The 19,642-nt window shown below is 39.6% G+C and overlaps 1 protein-coding gene across 1 annotated transcript; it reads right to left on the bottom strand.

Moving 5' to 3' along the window:
* Nucleotides 1-1,705: 1,705 nt before the first annotated feature.
* EMC8 (ER membrane protein complex subunit 8) lies at nt 1,706-19,586 on the bottom strand. Its single transcript, XM_032793794.2, has 5 exons — nt 19,136-19,586; nt 10,851-10,927; nt 6,587-6,656; nt 5,945-6,039; nt 1,706-5,293 (listed from the first exon to the last, which is right to left on the bottom strand). Exons 1-5 carry the CDS (start codon nt 19,358-19,360, stop codon nt 5,134-5,136), a joined length of 627 nt encoding a protein of 208 aa, XP_032649685.1. The 5' UTR covers nt 19,361-19,586; the 3' UTR covers nt 1,706-5,133.
* Between the last annotated feature and the right edge of the window lie 56 nt (nt 19,587-19,642).

The raw sequence follows: 19,642 nt of genomic DNA, 5'->3' as shown, positions 1-19,642 counted from the left end.
CTCTAAGGCCCTGATCCTCAAAAGCCTTTAGGTGCTTATCTCCCACTGAAATCAATGGCAGTTAGGTGCCTAAATACCTTTGAGGATCCAAGCCTCAGTGATCTGCACGAGATCTCACAGCAAGTTTGTGGCAGATCTGGAAACAGAACCCAGTCTCTGGCATCCCGCTTTATTCATCTAGGTTCTTATCATGCTGATGGGCCCCATGATATCTGAAAGCCAAGCCCTGTGTTTTAACCACTCCGCATCATGCGTCTCTTTATATAAACATTTGCTGTTACAAAGAGTACCCTGATTAAAGCAGGCACAAGGCAGCCTTCGTATCTGGAATTATGAAGAAGACACGTGGGTCAAAATGTGCCAATTTGCTTAGGCTAACAGAAAACTGACAAAGTGCTCAGCTTCCCACTTCAATTGCATGGTAGCGGGAAAAGAAAAAAACTTCATCTTTATTTACCACACAGCAAACTACATTATATAGGATAAAACATCCCCTGCAGACCAAACACCATTCCCTAGTTACCAGATATTTGACATTCTTTTAACCATCACTGAGCACAGCCATCTCAGCGTGCCACAGTACTTGCAGTCACTGATAACCTGCACCTTTTGAACCTACAGAGGGAGACCCCTGCCCACATAGAACTACTTAGTCTGGCACTGCCATGCCAGCCAAGACTTTCAAAAGTGTCCAGTGATTCTAGGTGCCTTCATTTTTTGGTGTCTAACTGGGAATACCTTTCAAGAAGTCAGATTTCCAGAGGGTAAAGGCTCAAGTCTTTTTGAAAGAGGTCCCTTTGAAGTGTCTCAAGCTAGACACCTAAAATTCAAAATGAGTCACTTTTGAAAATCTTGGCCATGGTGCCCAGTGGTTAGAAAAACCATGCTCTTTGGCATGTCACCTAGCCTTCTTGGTCTTAAGTCAACTCAGACAGCTGCTTGGGAAGAAAGCAGGATTTCCTTCATAACCATATGCTGCAGCAAGCCAAGCTCCCATCTTCATCCTGAAAGACTCCCAAATTAGTGCCCATTATTGCTCCTGCCACTAACTCATTGTCTGCAAAGTGGTAAATAGCACATTAAAAAACCCCAACCACTTTACATTCAAAGTAATTCAGAATAGCATCATTTCTGGTGCTGATTGCCTATATTTATTCAAAAGCAGCACTTTAAATATCAGATTGAGCCGGGGTTTTCCCTCCTTTTGTGCCAGTTTTCTATACATTTGTTATTTGTTAGAACTGTTCATCACAACTCTTTCAAACATTAATATAGAATGAAAATAACTTTGTAATACCTATAGCCAGGAGGGCTTTTCTGCATTTCCAAGTGCTAACACAACAGTAATGGGTATTATGGAGAACCCTAAGGCAGATAGACACTACGGCAGGGCTAGCGTTTGATTTCTGATCATAGGAACTTGGGCTGGCAAGGCCAAAAGAGTGATAGGAGCAGAAACTTAAGACATTTGTCAATGGGAGGAGGAGGGAAGAGACCTCTGCATGGCATTCACTGATAGACAATTGGGGTGGAATAAAGGAAAGAGGGATATGCTCTGGAAGTAGTCTTCCCAGCCAGAAGCATGGTGGCTGTCACACTGAAGTAGAGGTTAAAAAAAAAAATCATCAGGGTTCTCATAGGAATGCAGACTTTTCCCATCCCCCCAACTTTTTCTTTCCTGAAAGTTAAAAAAACAAACCAGAAGTTACCTTGCATTCCTTTAATGCAGTTGCTGCCCAAGCCAAGAAATATACAGCTGCTCATAGAGATCAGTGACCTAGATTTGTAGCAAGATCAACATCCGTCCTCACAGAGATTACCTGCTTCCTCTCTTCCTTATGCATGCAACCAACACAAATCAAAGCAAGTCCAAGGTTCGCCTTTATAACTTTTTGTCCAGCTTTCAACGCAAATAAAAGGGGTGGAATGGAAACTGTCCAGGTGACAGGGCAAGTCTCATTGGTGCCCTGCTGCACCTGCCCTTTGTTTGTTTAAAATCAGCCTCTGGCTTTATTGGTGGGCATTATGTCCAATGGACCTCACTAGAAACCTACAAGTAAACAAAAGAGGGAGAGGTGGGAGGGGAGGATTTCATATGGTGCTTCTCTCCTGTCCCTTCCAGCAAAGTCTCAATGTTTAACAATACGCTGCTCAGCAAAAGCATTTATCTTTTCTATCAGATTAGAGCCCCCGATGATACTTTTGCTTTGAGTTAATTTTATTTTACAACTACAAAAAACTGATCTTTACAAAACATTTAGCATTTTGGGAAGCCTCAACTGGATAAGAGCTGAGTATCTGACAGAACAAATTAGTGTGTGTGAATGCATATGTGGCCAAAAACTTGATTACATGACATCTAGTTAGGAAGAATGAGAAATACATTTCCTGTAGCTTCAAAGAAATACCAGCTTGTATTTCAATGCTGTTTAATGACTCTTCGTGTAACCAGTTCAATTCCCAGTGGCTTGTTAGGATAACTGATAACATTAAGTGAAACTTTGTTATGGGTTCAGTTTATACCTCTAAACTGATCTCTGAATGAACCCCCCGTTTAAGTCAATTGTAAGAGACAGTTAAGGGGCCATCCTTGAAGCAGAGCCTAATAGTCTGCTCAGAAACTAGCACCAAGTGGGCAGATGGTTCAACTGGATATTGTGACTGTGTGCGCGTTGGCAGGAGATAACACACACACTGAGAACAGAATGAGACAGACTGAAGAAGCAGCTGAAAACATGTGGCTGGACCCTGGAAAAAACCTGGAGACTTTTTTTTGGGTCAGGGTGCAGGGTGAAAAGGCTGCTCTTGGTGAACAAAAGAAGCTGTTTCCTGTTATTTGATCCCTTCTGCATTCAGAGACACAGAACTTTGTACAGTCTTTGTAAATAAACAAAACTGCATTGAAGAAAAACCCGACTATCACCAAATTCTGCTCCCAGCTGGATCACGCACAGGGCCATAAACTTTGACTAGTCACTCAGGTCAAAAAGGGGCAAACAATAACATCTGTCCTTGGAAAGAATAGCATGTCATAGGCTTTGCCTTATATTCTGCAACCATCTTGAAACGCTCTGTTTATACAATGTGCATGACTGGTAATGTTTTTTTCTGTACATGTACTGCTGGGAACACTCCACTAGCTAGTATATTTAAATCTGTGGAATAGCAGCACGGTTCACTGGTTGTCAGTTAGAGTTCAGTTTCACTTGTTCAGCAATGACTATTCAGCATTTTACTTCCCCAAATGATGTCTGCTTCATCCTTCTCCAAACTAATTTATCATCACTGTGAAACAAAGGAAGTACTAATTTCTGTAATCCTCATTCATAAGAACTATTACTTTAGAGTGGGATTTTGGCCTTAATTCTGTTCCCATTTATATCAACGGTAAAACTTGTGTCGACTTTAATAGGAGCACACCACGGTCAACTCAAGAGTGGTTTTGAAAATCTCATCCCTTACTTTTTGCACAAGTTTCAAAAGTTTGCTGTAAGAAAAAAGCAAAAAATTAGGAGATAAATACTGCATCTGGATCTTCATTGTAAAGGGTTTGTTTCAGTAGGGATCTTAGGAAAAGACTTTGAGCGAACTATGTTGCAACATGTGTGTGTACCAAATATTTCCTATGAGCAAGAGATCAAATTCTCTTAATTTCTGATCTAATTAAGAACTGAACTCAGGTCTTTCAAGGTCAAAGACAAGTTAGTGCATTAACTGCACTATGCAGCCAATAACTGAGTCTACTTATCTTGCACTCCTTTCCTCCTTACCTGCTTCTCTCCTCACCCAATGCCACCAAAGATGCCACAAAGTATCTGATTGACATTCCCCTGTCATCAAGTTTATTTTCAGGTGGTGAGGGACAAGCTACAATAGCAGTTGGTCAGCTAAAGCATTTTCCTTCCATTTGTTGTTACTGTTAAAAAGTATTGAATGATATAAAATTTATCCTTTCAAGTTCATTAGGTTCACCAAATTAAGTTGTTAGCAGTTCTACAGTAACATAGTTAAAGGAGAGACAGAAGGTAAGGTACTATGCATCTGGTGTACCTGGTACAAAATAATACATATAAAAATGACAAAACAAATTCTGCTATAAAGCTTCTCCATCAACTGGTAAACTTCTGTTAGAAACAGATATTAATTAGATAGACAGATCGATTTAAGATGAACTAGAGTGTTCCAAGGTTCCTTTGATCCATATGCTAAAGACAGATCAGTTGCCTTTAATTTACAGATAGGTACATTTCAGTCCTATTTGAATGGACAGTGTGCGAATCAGCTCAGAATTAAGATTATCTGTTTAAAATCCAGATAGAAAGACTGCATATAAACAAGATGGCATTTTACTCTTCTCTTGTTTTCTCAACTCCTACAGAGCCTTGTAGTTGATTAAAATCGTTAATGTGCTTTAAGTCCTTTTCACAAATCATAAAGTTAAGATTTGTTTTGGCCTTGGTTGTAACTATTTCTTAGGTAACAACTGTGGTTGTAGTCCCAGCATGGTTGGGAATCTCTGCAGCATTTGGAATATTGCTTTCAGTATATGTTATTCTGTAGCTATGATATGCTAAACTGCTGCAGAACAAATGCAGTATGTGCACAGAGTATAATCTTTAGCAGTTAGCATTATTCTACTGCATCAATAATACCAGTTAAGAACCAGGTCAAAAGACCAGTTATCACTGGATTTTGTTTACATATTTGTGACTTAGAGTTTAAAAACATCTCATTTAAGGACAAGATTCATTTTTGAAAGATATTTTATAAATCTTTAAAAATTACTCTCTCTAAAGATTATAAAAGGTTAGTCAAAACTTTTTAATATGAATAATTTGGACAAGCAGAAGTAGTTCTGGTTTTAAAGGTTATAGCAACAATCACTACATCTGGGAAGGAATCCACAAGGATGGCTATAACTGACAGTATGTATTTCTTCTAAGGATTCTCATTAAAAAGATTTGACTGCTTCTGGGCACGTTACCTTTTCCAAGTGACATGCCGTTCTTTATAAATCTGCTGTTGGCGTTCCCCAGAATGTACTGAAGATAACTCTATTTACATTCAAAAATATTTTTGTAAAGTATCTTCAGCATAGTGGAAATGCCCATAAATCAGTCAGTGGAAGCCTCCCTAACATAGGTGTAGGACAGCTTTGTTGATCTCTGGGTTTGTCCAGTCATTCCGGATGTCATCAAGGTGATTATCAAAATCTACAAGGATTTCATAGGATTTGCTGTCCAAGAGAGATGTGGCAATCCTCTGGGCTTCAGACCAGTCTTCACAATAATCACTAGAATGTAAAATAACTAGGAATTAATAGTTCTCAAGGAAAATGATCTCCACCAGCTCTTTCAATTAAAACACAAGCCATAACAGTATGCTGTGTGGCTACAGCTGAGGAGGCGGAATACTGACAAGAGTTTTGTTTTTATAAGCTAGATCAGGGGTCGGCAACTTTTGAGAAGTGGCGTTCCGAGTCTTCATTTATTCACTCTAATTTATGGTTTTGCGTGCCGGAATACATTTTAATGTTTTTAGAAGGTCTCTTTCTATAAGTCTATAATATATAACTAAACTATAGTTGTACGTAAAGTAAATAAGGTTTTAAAAAACGTTTAAGAAGCTTCATTTAAAATTAAATTAAAATGCAGAGGCCCCGGACCTGTAGCCAGGACCAGGGCAGTGAGAGTGTCACTGAAAATCAGCTCGCGTGCCACCTTCGGCATGTGTGCCATAGGTTGCCTACCCCTGAGCTAGATATTTCTCTCAACATTATGAAAAACAGAAAGCTTTCAAAGCATGGTCAACTACTGCCCATTTTCTACTTACAAGGTCATTCTATATTATGTTGTTCAAGTGTAATAAGACAATTTTGCTCTTTACAGCTATATACACAAAGGAACATCTCTTTATCACAACCCAGAACGAACATATTACTTACAAATGTGGGTCTTTGCATCTCCATTTGTTTTCATGATGCTCATACACATGAATGGCAGGTTCTCTGCACTCCATCGTAAATTTAGTGTTATCCACCTAACATGCAACAGAAACAAATCAAATTCTTTCCTTCAAGATCTCAACTAAAGAGATGATATAAAAATGACAGTGTGGTTTTGAACATCATAGCATCTTCCATTCACCTCCATTAATCCATGCAGTGTTTCATCTTGTTGCTGCTTCTGAAGTGCCAATTTTTAAATGGTCTAAAGTGGTCTCTTGTAAACCACCAACATTCCACTGTAGCCCACCACTGCCTTTGACCCATTGAGAAGGTAAGCCATTATGTCATGAAAGGTTTTGGAAGAATGTGCCTTCTTTACTCTCCCACCATGTACACAGAATGCAGCAACTCTCTCCATGACCAAGGAGGGCCAGAAGTAGCCTCTCTTTAGAGCACAGTAACTGCTCTGCTGGCCAAAAGGGGCTGCTTGAATACCCTGCAAGGGACTCCCCAAGGCACTCTGAGGGCTCAGCAAGTTAGTCATCACATTACTCTATTAACAGAGCCAAGAAATGGGATTTAAACGCTCATTCCAATATTGTGATTATAATCAGAAGAGAGATAAACGAAATTATATACCATTATGAGTGCTGGGTCACTAAAGTCCTCTGCAATCCTGGAGGCTACCTTTTCAGCGACCTGGTTTGGACTACAGAAGAAGGTCAAGTTAATTGTACTATATATTTCAGCTGAAACCAGTAGGAAATAAGAGCTGAGAAGAGACATGAGAAAAACAGTGTCGTAGCAAATAGGAACAAGATATTAAACTGATACTACACTTGATCTAAGTCAGAAGGGTAAGAAAACACTGAATCATCTCCTCCTTTAGCATATGATCTATTTCTTAGCTCTGTTCCAGCAGTAGACATGATATCTATTGATTTTAGTAAAGCTTTTGCTACAGTTACATATAACGTTCTCATAAGCAAACTAGGAAAATGCGGTCTAAATGAACTTACTATAAGGTGGGGGCACAACTGGTTGAAAGACTGTACTCAAAGAGTAGTTATCAATGGTTCGCTGTCAAACGGGTAGGGTGCATCTAGTCCCACATGGGTCAGTCCTGGATATGGTACTATTTAATATTTCATTAATGACTTGGATACTGGAGTAGAGCGTATGCTTATAATGTTTGCAGATGACACCAAGGTTGGAGGGATTTCAAGCACTTTGGAGGACAGAATTAGAATTCAAAATAACTGATAAATTGGAGAATTGGTCTGAATTCAACAAGATTAAATTTAATAAAGATAAGTGCAGAGTATTTCACTTAGGTAGGAAAAATAAAATGCACAACTACAAAATGGGGAACAACTGTCTACATGGTAAAAGGATCTGGGGTCATAGTGGATCGCAAATTGAGTATGAGTCAACAATGGGATGCAGTTGTGAAAGAGACTAATATTCTGGGGTGCATTAGCTGGACTGTCCTATGTAAGACAAGGGAAGCAATTGCCCCACTCTATTGGGCGCTGGTGAGGCCTCAACTGGAGTACGGTGTCCAATTCTGGTTGCCACACTTTAGGAAAGAAGTGGACAAACTAGAGAATGTCCAGAGGAGAGCAACAAAAGTGATAAAAGCTTTAGCAAATCTGACCTATGTGGAAAGATTAAAAAAAAAAACTGGACATGTTTAGAACTGAGGGGGGAAAAAAGACTGAGGTAGACCTGATATGATAATCCTTCAAATATATGAAGGGCTGTTACAAAGAAGACAGGGATCAATTGTTTTCTATTTCCACTAAAGGTACAACAAGAAATAATGGGCTTTATCTGCAGCAAGGGAGATTTACATTACTTAGGAAAAACTTTCTAATGATAAGGGTAGGTAAGCTGTGGAATAGGCTTCCAAGGGAGGATGTGGAATCCCCATCACTGGAGGTTTTTAAGAAGAGGTTAGACAAACACCTGTTAGGAATGGTCTAGGTTTACTTGGTCCTGCCTCAGAACATTTCCCGAGGTTCTTTCCAGACCTACAGTCCCATGATTCTACAATAAATGCTTACTCAGACTTGATGCGGATCCAATAGTTTGCAGCCTCCAAACCTTCCCACCAGATCCAGACTATCATGGTTATCTTTTGCTCCATTTCCAGGAACTTGGAAAAGAATATCTCTAAATTTGCTCACCAATCTACATTTAAAACTCATTCAATACCCAGTTCCACTAGTAAGCAAATGTAATGATATTTATTTAACAAGGTAGTAAAAGGTACAGTCACTGTGTGGTGCAAGAGTATCTTGGCAACCAAATTTGAAGTGCATAATATTCCTCCAAATTACCCAAGTGCATGTAAAACACAGTCCCTTGGAAGATTAAGTTACGTGCTCCTCTTATGTTTCTAGAAGTCTTCAATGGATTTACTTTGCTCTAGCTAATAAGTCCAGAGCAGTGATCCTTAAACTTCCGTTATGTGTGAAACTTCTACTACAGATCCTCTTGCATACTAGCTTCCCTTCATTCCCAATATTCCAAATGCACAATTTCTCTGCAGGAACAAATAGTATTAAAACAGTAGTCAGATGAAAAGTTCACTTTAATGGGATAATTGTGGCTGTTCAGGCCGTGGAGGAATTTAGCTGTTTTGTAGATTTGCTATTTATTTCTTCTGCCTGCATTTAGAGATTTACATTTAATAGTCCTAAATCTCTCCTCATTGCCTACAGCAATCGCTGCTTTACTCCTTCTTCAGGTCACTTTGGAATTCAGTTCTGTCATCCTGTGTTTGCCACTCCTTTAGCCGTGGTGGAGAAAATCACAGCTGAATTTACCCAAAATAAAGCTGTGCTGGGGGCAGATAGGTGTGTGTTTCAGTTTAGTTGGTCCAAAATACCTCTGGAAGTCTTAAAATGTCCCAGACTGTGCTATTATCAGAAGAATGCATCACAACTTAAAAAGTGATAGAGAAAAGCAGTTCTGCAGACCACCAGAAAATCGTCCACAGACTATATATAGAGAGAGAGAGAGAGAGAGAGTATATAGACAAACATAGATGAAGTTTGTATTTTTCGGCCGATTCAGTCTTCACTGAGTTTAGAATCTCTAAAAGTCAGACACATTTGCGCAAGAAGGATTTAACCCCTTATCTATTAATTTTATGGTGGTGTCTAGAGGCACTGTTCTATTCATTGTACATATACAGAGAGTGTCTCTGCTGAGAGTTCCTTAAATGATTTTATGTTTCCTACTAGTCTTGTGGCAATCTGAAAGTCAACAGCAACATCTCCAAAAACTCACAGCATCTCTAGCAAGTCATATGCTGACGCATATATAGTATTAAAGTATTGTGAAAGTAACTCCTGCCCCGTCCCGTTATGTTATAATTAGCAGATTCCAAAGAAAATCTGCTTGCACCTAAATCGTAACTGATCAAATGGTAAACCCTCTCAACTCCTTTGATAGCTTCAGAGACATGAGCATTTTTATTTGGAGATATCCCTCAAGACCAGAAGAAAAGTTGCTCCAACAAAATGGCTTGAATAAATTAAAATGTTTTACTGAGAACAAGATGTTAATATTGATTTAAAATGAAAGCATTTATGTCCTCTAATTAGTCTTAATACTGGATACGCTTAATGATTTAAACATGGGAAGAAAAAATATTCAATATACATGTGTAAAACTTTAAATATTGTCCCTTAGGACGACTTTTATTGGTTATTTAATGAGCTGAATTATGAGAGGGAAAATATAGAATTACTCAATTTTAAAATACGGTATGCAGTTGCAGATGCATTTGAGTGAGTGTGATTTTGAAGTTTTTCCCGAAATTGCTATTTGCTGAACTAAAGAGCCTAAGTAACTTGGTATTAATTTACAGCAGTGACACACAAAGCGGACAACAAATCCATTGTGTCACTACTGTATCTCAAAAAGCACAGTGTTTCTGACAAGACTGCAAATAAAATTTGCTGTCTATAGTATTTTCATTTTTGCATCAGTACAGCTAGACCAGCACAAACCCCCAACGTGTAGATGTATTGCACTAATGTACAAGTTACTAATCATGCAATTCAAGTCTCCTCTGGCACTGGCAAGTGTGTCTACAACATTAGGCGCTTCCACCACTATGACTACATATCAGTGTAGTTATAGTCATGCAAATTTCCCTGGTCTAGATAAGCCCTAAGTGTATCTTAGTTGTAAAATATTTACAGTGGACTTTACTTTTAAAAAGGATTAACACATGGCAGTTAAAATACTATAGTTAATTTACAGTCAGTGCATCGTGGGTAAAATTTACAAAAACAGCATGAGTGAATTAGAAGCCTAAATTTCATTTTCAAAAGTGCATTAAATCCTACTGACTTTCAATACAATTCAGACTTTGAAATAACTGCTGGTTTTGAAAATTTTACAACTTGTTACTAAAGACTAATCTTGGGGAAGTGATGAGTAAGAAATGACTTCTGTGTTCTACTTAGATTGCAAGACAACTCCATGGCTAACTGGCAGAGTTTCATTAAAAAAAAAAAGGCAATGAAATAATCAGAGATGAAATCACTTCAAAATAAGTTCCTAAAAGATCTAGAGATTCATGAATAGATCTGTGAATTCTAGTGGATTTCCCTGATAGCTGCCAGTTAAACTGATTAGCAAGCACTGAAACATCCAGTAATTCTATAACATCTATTATATAGGAGTAATTCTGGAAAAATGGAGGTTTGAGACTACACAAAAGACATTTCACAGATATCTAACAGTATTAAGGAAACAAGGTGAAATCACATGACAGTTGTCAAAGTTAAACAACATTCACAAATTATATGTGCAATTATTTTTGTTGGCATAGTACAAATGCAGCATGAGAGAGTAAACAGGAAGAGATATTGCATCGACACACCTGGCATCTTTCACACGTTCGTTAGCCTGATAATATCCAGCTATCACGTAACTATTCTCTTTGCACCAAGAATCAATCTGAAAGAGTATCAAAACAATTGTGAGTCCAGAAAAATCACACAAAACTACCAAAAAGTATACATCTTTCCTGAGGACAAAATGGCAATTGAAACCTTATAACATAACCAAATGCTAATATTCTTAACCACAACATAGGGAGAAACACAACTATTAGGGAAAAGATATATAAAACATTAATGAAATAAAATTGAACAAGAAGATATTTGAATTGTGACATACAGCCTGAAATTCAAAGAACAGAATTTGTTCTGAAGCGCATGAGTAATCACTGGCATAAAATTTTAGGTCTTACTGGCTATTTTCTGTTAGTGTTTAGTTGGCAATGGAAAGTATTCCCATTGCCAACTAAACACTAACAGAAAATAGCGAGTAAATAGCCAGGGAAATGTACAGGATGTGAGACTATAACCCCATTTCATGACAGCTGCATCCATTTTGCTCAAAATAGAAGAAGTTCACATAGTGTTAAAATGTTTACTTTTTATATTGTATAATGTTTTCTTTAAAAACCAACTGATGCCTTAAATTTAAGAACTGAAAGATGTGACAAAAAAAATTCTGACTATTGTCTCATTCTTCCAAATCACCCCCATTGCTAAGGGGATCTGCATTAACACAGGATTATTTTTTCTTAATTGTTCACCTGTGAGGGTAATTAAACATTAGAACAATTTACCAAGGGATGTTGGGTGGATTTTCCATCACTTAGTCTTTAACTCAAGATAGAATGTCTTTCTAAAAACATGCAGTAGCTCAGCTACAGAACACGGGTTTGATGCAGGAATTGCTAGGTTAAATTCTATGGCCTGTGTTATATCGAGGTCAGACTAGATCAGTGATTCTCAACCAGGAGTACATGTATCCCTGGGGGTACGCAGAGGTCTTCCAGGGTGTACATCAATCATCTAAATATTTGCCTAGTCTTACAACAGGCTACATAAAAAGCACTAGTGAAGTTAGTACAAATTAAAATTTCATACATGACTTGTTTATACTGTTCTATATATTATACACTGAAATGTAATCACAATATTTATATTCCAATTGCTTTATTTTATAATTATATGGTAAAAATGAGAAAGCAAGCAATTTTTCAGTAACAGTGTGCTGTGTCTGATTTTGTAAGCAAGTTGTTTTTAAGTGACGTGGAACTTGGGCATACGCAAGACAAATCAGACTCCTGAAAGGGGCACAGTAGTCTGGAAAGATTGAGAGTTACAGGACTAGATAATCATAATGGTTCCTTGTTCTATGAATAACACTTCACATATGCAAATACTTAAAAAAAAATCTATGAACGTTTACAGTTTTTTGAATGAAAAGGACAAATTCAGACCTGGCGTAAAGCAGGAAAAAAAGAACTGGAAAACAATGGATATTAGCTCTGAATTTGGTCCATTATCTCTGTTGTTTTGAAAATATACATCTACCATTCCTGTTGCTCACAATTAAGAGTATCAGGCCAGGATAATCCAGAAATTGGGGAGGCAGAGAAAACAGCTAGTGCTTCCCTCCCCAGTTACTATGCATTTTAAAAAACCCAAATAGATTGATGAAAATGGATTCCAAAATGTATTTGATGTTGAACTTTGGCATCTTGTAAATCAAAACAATTTCATATTTAGCAGAATGACAGTATTAAACTGTCTAAGCAGAAGAAAGCCATGTGAATAATCCCTCATCCACAGGGGATGACAAGGATTTATGTGTTTTATTAAAATGTCATCTTCTGGCATTGAAACAGCAGTTGGCCCTGAACGGGAGCAATTATAAACCCCATTTCAAAGGTTTATGATTTCAGTTTTAATTGCTAGTGGGCTGAAACCTTGGCACTAAAGCCAACCCTGACACAAGTTTACTTTAAAAAGGAAACTGTCAATTTAAAAATTACATTTGTCTGACATTTTTACTGTGTATGCTACTGAAAACAATTTCAAACAAATATAACTTTTAAGTTAACAGTTTCCTTTTTAAAGTAAACTTTCACCCAGTGAAAAAACTTGTTCTGTAAACAAAGACTGTTAACTTTCTGAAATTAACAGCAATTTTGCTACGTTTACACTAGCATTTTTCCTTAAATTTCACATTGTTGCAATACCACCAATGATAACCCCAGCATTAACTGGCCACTGATGTTTCTATTCCTGTTGTCTAATCCTGATCAGAGCAGGTCAACATGAGACATGTGATAAAAATAACCTAGCTCTTATATAGTGCTTTTCACCTGTGGATGTCAAAGTGCTTTACAAAGGTAAAAATGCCAGTGGCCATTATACCCAAGGGGCGGATCCTCAACTTGTGTAAACTTCAGAACTCCACTGAAGTCAGCTTACTCTAGCAGAGGATCTCCCCCAGAGCTTCTACCATTGCTAACAGAAGTGGAGCTGCACCCACAGTACTGCAACCATGGAGGATTTTGAAAGCTTTGCGAGTATAGATAAGGTCTGAGTATACAGGCAGTGTCACTGTTATTCAACTATACTACATAGAATCATAGAATATCAGGGTTGGAAGGGACCTCAGGAGGTCATCTAGTCCAACCCCCGGCTTAAAGCAGGATCAATCCCAGCTAAATCATCCCAGCCAGGGCTTTATCAAGATGGGCCTTAAAAACCTCCAAGGAAGGAGATTCCACCAAGGAAAGTGTGGTTGTAAAACTACAACAACTAGCTGGGGGACCAAAGGCAGTAACTGAAACTTTTCGTAACTCGCTTTTTAAAAATTCAAAACAAAATGTGCAAATTAAGAATTGTGCAAATTTATTCCTTCCAATCCTTTTGCTAAAAAAGCCTGGTAAAGACTACAAATATTTCCTTAACGCTGTTGTGCCTACAGGACACATGTGACTTGGTACACGTTCCTTTCCCCATGCGTACTTTGCAATTGAGTTATGACATCATTTCAAATGTCATTTGATATCAACAGGAATTTTTTTGTATTCCTTTAATACTCATTTTTAGAACTTTTTAAAATGGACAAGGCTGGCACTGAAAATGAACCCTCTGAACTAAGAATTAGATTTAGAAAATATTAACTCGATTTAATGCTCATGCATAACTCAGAAATCAATGGGAGTTTTTGTTTATTATGGGCCTGATCCTAAAGATCCTCATTCACATAAGCAGTCCATTCACCTTCAGGGTAATGATTACTCACCAAGGAAGAGTTTATAGTAATAGGCCCCCAGGGAAAAAAAAAAGATCCCCTCATTAAATTTAACCAATGCTGCAAGACTCTTTGGATATATAGGTGTTTCTGGAAAAGGACATCAACCTTAACTGCATGAATTTTATTGATTTGTTCATTTAACATGGTTCCTTAACTCAGGATTTTCCTGGCATTCATATTGCTACATTACATGCAAAACAGCCTCCATTTTAAAAGCCACTACAATGCAGTTACTATAAGCTGTTACACTAATACTTAGCCTTTGTACAAATAGAGAAAGAGACTTTGGGCTCTTGAGAAGTTCTTAAAAATTGATAAGTATTGTAATTTGCAACCCATCTTCATGAACTTTATAATTACGGCTTGCAAAAATTGATTAATTGTGGGAAAATCAGGGATTTCATATCTTTTACTTTTAAAATCAATAATCAAGTACAAATAAATAGTGAAAAGGCAATAAATTAAGGATTTTAAGTTTTCTTAAGTTATATAACGTACTACTAATTCAATTTTTCAGCTGTATAAGAAACAGAATATACAGATTAAGACCCAGATCTTGTAATGAGCTTCATACATGGACCTATTAAGGATCAGGGTACAATTTTAGATTTTTTTTGTTTTTAAAAAAAACTTCCATGACCAGGATACCTTTTTACATAGTTGAATCATTCTGTAATTGCACTGTGTCCCAATTTTTCCAGGATCTCAAAATAAAAAATATAAACAACGAAACATTTGGCACGGCAGTCCCCCAGCATGTTTGCAGGATTGGGGCTTTAATCCATAAACTCCCAGGTGTTCTGGTTTTTGTTTTTTTAAAAAGCTTGGAAGCCACATGCCGCCACAGGGCCCCGACTGAAGTCAGCTGTGTTCTATGGGGCTGCAGCAGTCCCTCTGCATGCCACACATTGTAGGATCAGGATCTAAGAAAACAAGGCCCCCTTTCTAACAGCTTAGAATCTTAGCTCCTGAAAAACAATGCTTCTGATATACAGGCCAAACAGTGAAACACTCCACCGCACTTCAGAGACTTACACACTCTAAGAGAGTGGTCTCCAAACTTTTTACCTTGCACTCTGCCCCCCTTACTTGTAATGTAAGGGCCCGAATCAGAGCTATGACTAGGGCCTGGAGCGGAGCTGGGCCAGAAGCAGAGCTGGGGGCAGAGCTTCTCCTGCAAACATAGCTTCTGTCGCTCGCAACCGATGGGAGAGCGCTTCACCAGAGCATAGAGAATCTTCACCAGATGTGCTGCAGTGGAGCACCTGTATCAGTATAGCTGCGCTGCTGCAGAGCTGTACGTATAGACATAGCCTGACATATAGCAGTCTGTATGAACTGAGTACTTACCTATATTTTAAACCAATTAACCACTGGAAATGAACAAATATAGAAACTGTCACCTAGTTCAGCTCATTTAGGCAGAACTGGTGTTTCTCAAAAGGCTACAGCCCTTCATTTTGTCTAAATGTTGCTGTTTCAGCCTCCAGTAACTAGACATTCTACAACTGTGTCCAGTCATTTTAAAAACTAAGAAACATCATTATTTCTTACTACAGGCTCAGTTTTCAAATTTGGCTGCTTGTAGCTAAGCATTTAAGGACCCAGTCACAGAGCTCTGAGTGAGTGGACCCTTATACCTACATGGAACTGCACTGAAGTCAGTTGGCTTCTACACAGCTTGCAGGACTGGGCCAAAATCCGTGTATTTAGGTATCTTAAAATCCGTGTCTGGGCACCCATGTTTGAAAGCTGAGCCTTATTTTGTTTCTTAAGCATTGTCACATCTTTTGCTTAGCAACACTGATACTTCATTTATATTTTTTGATGACTAGTATAACTTCAAGAGGTACACATTTAATATAATGAAAGCCACAAGCATACATACATCAGTCCTAAAATATTAGCTGAGTATATTCCAGTGCAACACAAACAATATAATGTGGGACACTCATATCAAAGTAGCAGGCAATCTGGGAAGTCACAATTTCAGTTTGTTTTAAACTGATGATGCCTTAGCAAAAGTTCCTTAAAGCTAGTCATGGCGGGTGTCAGGGTATGTCAACACTACCCAGCAGATAGCGATCGACCCCTGAGCGCTCTCCCGTCGACTCCTGTACTCCAGCACCGCAAGAGGCGCAGGCAGAGTCGATGGGGGACCCGCAGCAGTTGACTCACCATGGTGAAGACACTATAGTGAAGTCAATCTAAGTACGTTGACTTCAGCTACGTTATTCAAGTAGCTGAAGTTGCGTAACTTAGATCGAGCCTTCCCCCACCCCCAGTGTAGACCAGGGCTCAGTTTGCTTGCAACTACATTATTCATAGATATGAAGGATAAAAGGGACTGTTATGGTCTAGTCTGATCTCCTACATAACACAGGCCAGAGAATTTCATCCAGTAATTCCTGTATCAAGCCCAGAATTTGTGGTTGAGCTAAATCGTCTTTTAAAGAGACATCCAATCTTAATTTAAAGACATTATGACCGCCACATATCTTAAAAAATACAGTATAAAACATTATATACTGTACTTCAATAACACCTTTCATCCAAGGAGCTCAGGACCCTTTAAAAACATGAATGAATTTAAAGTTCACCATCTGAAGGTCACAGAAGGGTTAAATCAGGCCCTGTCTACATAAAGAAATTCACACAAATGTGACTACATTGGCATGTTATTGGATTAAATCACAGTACACTGCTGTGGTATAATCCCTACTTTGCAACGGTGCATCATATATACATTAGGGGTTTGCTTTGGCAAAACTACACCAATAGCATTATCCCAGTGGAACTTTCCTTAATGTAGAAAAGTTCTGAGTTACCCATGGTGTAACAGTAAATCCATGGCAGATGTAGGAAGAGGACCCTCATCTCCTGTCAAAATCCTGTGCTCTAACCACATCCGGCTTTATGTAAACATGTATTTCTTTAGTTTTTGTGACCCTGTCTTGACTAGGAAAAACTGGTGCATTTTTAGAAAGAAGTGTTTTTTTAATGTAACATGATTAAACTGGAAGTCATTGAGGTCAAGAATTTAAAAGGCCTCAGAAAGGGATTGGATATTTATATGGATATCAACAATAGCCAAAGGTATAATTCACAAGAATAGATTTTGGAAGGGATATTAAAACTTGTGCTTCAGGGTTTAAGCCAATTTCTGTTAGAGACCAGGATAACACATAATATGGGGAGCAGATTGTCCCAAATATGCCTGCTGTGAAGTTCTTATTCCTTCCTCTGTAGCATCTGGTACTGGCCACTGTCAGACAGGACTAGATAGACCTTGGGTCTGATCCAGTCTGGCAATTCCTGTGAGCTATGTGTCATCATCAGAAGCAATCTCCCCATAGACCAGGACACAACAACTCAAAGCGGCCCCAGACCCTGCCAGAACAACAGATGCAAAACCTGCAGACATATCTCCACCCACCCACAATACATCTTTCAAGATCCATGGGTCCCACACATGCTTATCACAACATGTGGTGTACCTCATCCAGTGCACTAAATGCTCCAATAATAACTATGTGGGTGAAATAAGACAATCAGTACATTATCAAATGAACACACACAGATGACAAAAGACAAAAACACCACATCACCATTTCAAATAAACTATCATTCTATATCTGACCTCTCATTCCTCATCCTCAAAGGAAATCTACACAACATTTTCAAAAGACGAGCCTAGGGACTTAAATTCATAACTTGTCTAGACACTAAGAACCAAGGACTGAATACAGACATGGTTGTAATAAATCATAAAACCAAATCTATAACTCATTAACCCCCTCCCCATAGCACTGGCCACTTCATCTTGAATGGTCCCTTGCAATGTGCATTAACTACTTACGTAATATTTATTTATTTCACCTTCTATTTAATTGTGACACTTGGGTATATTTACACAATAAAGAAAAACCTGCAGCTAGCCCATGCCAGCTGACTCAGGCTGTGGGGTTGTTTCATTGCTATGTAGACTTCCAGGCCTGGGCTGGACCACCGCAGGTTTTTGTTTGCTGTGTAGACATACCCTCTGAGTACAGTTCCCAGACCTGAAGAAGAGCGCGCTGTGTAAACTTGAAAACGTGTCTCTCACCAACAGAACTTGGTCCAATAAAAGATATTACCTCATCCACCTTGTCTCCCTAAGAATTACCTACCTTGACTTAAAATACCATTTGTAGCATGTAAACAAAGTTTAATGCCCATTTACAACATGACTAGTAACACTATTTAAAAGGTGTTACATTAGATGCTAACTAGCGTTACAAGTCATGTTAGCTAATATTGTTTTAAAAAACCTAGGTTTTTTCCTCCTAGTCTAGGAGGCAGACCTTGTCTACATGGGAAAGTTATACCTGTAAAAGCAAAGTTGTGAATTTAAATCAATCTAGTTATATTTGTATAACCTGCTGCGTGGGGATTCTTATTCCAGTATAGGAGAACCTTTTTCAGTTTAGTTTATATCACTTTGGAAGGGGTAAGGTGGAATAAGTGAGTGCACTTGGGGAATTATGATGGTATAATTATACTGCTATAACTGTCAACTTCCTTTTACAAACAAGCACTAAGTCTACACTAGCAAAACAGGAGCTGTACTTTTCAGCTGGGGCAGTTTTCACCAGTGAAAAACTGTAGTGTAGAGAGTGTAGAGCATCTGTCCGCATGAAGCCATGCTTTTCCACGGCTCAGTCTACAAGCCCTTCTGTGAGGCAGTTTGCATCTCTCTCGGCCGTTACACGCCTCTCAGGATCGTTTTTGTTTTTGGGGCATTCCGTGGGTCTCGGCAATAAAGTTGAGTGTGTTTGTAGACCTGTGCGGGCGCATATGCGAGTCTTCCCCCTTTCAGCTTTGTCTGAGCGAGTCTTTCCACGTACGGACTCTATCCCTAGCCCTTCCACTGATCTGACACGCGACCTCGGGGAGGGAAATCGCTGAAGCTGGTGCCTCAGTCTCCCCACCTGTCTAGCGCTCTAGGGGAGCCGTGAGGGCGCTGACGATGGACCCAGTGCTATTCTCGCTCCTTACCAGCGTCAGCGCCACCTCCAGCATGGGGGCCAGGGCCAGGGTGCCGTGGAAGAGGGGGATGCAGTCCACGAACAGGGTGTGGGGCGGCGGCTGCCCGTGGGGCTGCTGGTCCTTGCGGGGCGGGGGCGGCTGCTTCTCGGCCACCAGCAGCCCGTTGACGGCGCAGTGCGGGTACTTGGCTCCGTGCAGCACCATCTTGCAGTAGGCCTGAGTGGTCAGCTTCATCCTGGGGCGCCCTGCTCCGCCGCGGGGGCCGGCCCCAGCTCCGGCCGCCTCGCCTCGCCTCACGGCGCGCTCGGGGGCACCATAGGCGGCGGAGGGGAGAGGAGGGGACGCTCGGGCTTCCCCGCCGGGCCGCGTGGGGCTCCTCCGGGCGGCCCCTGAGAGGCCAACTCCCGCCTCAGTCCTCCGCACGCGACGCGCTCGCTCTCACCGCCGGCTGCCGCAAAGCGCTCCCCAGCCGCCCAGCACTGTCGCAAAGCGCCCCCAGCGACCGTGAAGGGGAGG

This window comes from Chelonoidis abingdonii, chromosome 19, assembly GCF_003597395.2.
Source record: "Chelonoidis abingdonii isolate Lonesome George chromosome 19, CheloAbing_2.0, whole genome shotgun sequence".
Taxonomy (NCBI): domain Eukaryota; kingdom Metazoa; phylum Chordata; order Testudines; family Testudinidae; genus Chelonoidis; species Chelonoidis abingdonii.
The sequence above is the reverse complement of the archived record's forward strand: the minus strand, read 5'-3'. Positions and strand labels throughout refer to the sequence as shown.

Excerpts from the sequence above, each read along its gene's own strand:
- EMC8 (XM_032793794.2), bottom strand. The coding sequence starts at position 19,360 with ATGAAGCTGACCACTCAGGCCTACTGCAAGATGGTGCTGCACGGAGCC. Across the intron at positions 6,657-10,850 it reads GAACGTGTGAAAGATGCCAG|TCCAAACCAGGTCGCTGAAA; the intron begins GTGTGTCGATGC and ends CTTCTTCTGTAG. Across the intron at positions 6,040-6,586 it reads GTGACCCAGCACTCATAATG|GTGGATAACACTAAATTTAC; the intron begins GTATATAATTTC and ends GTTGCATGTTAG.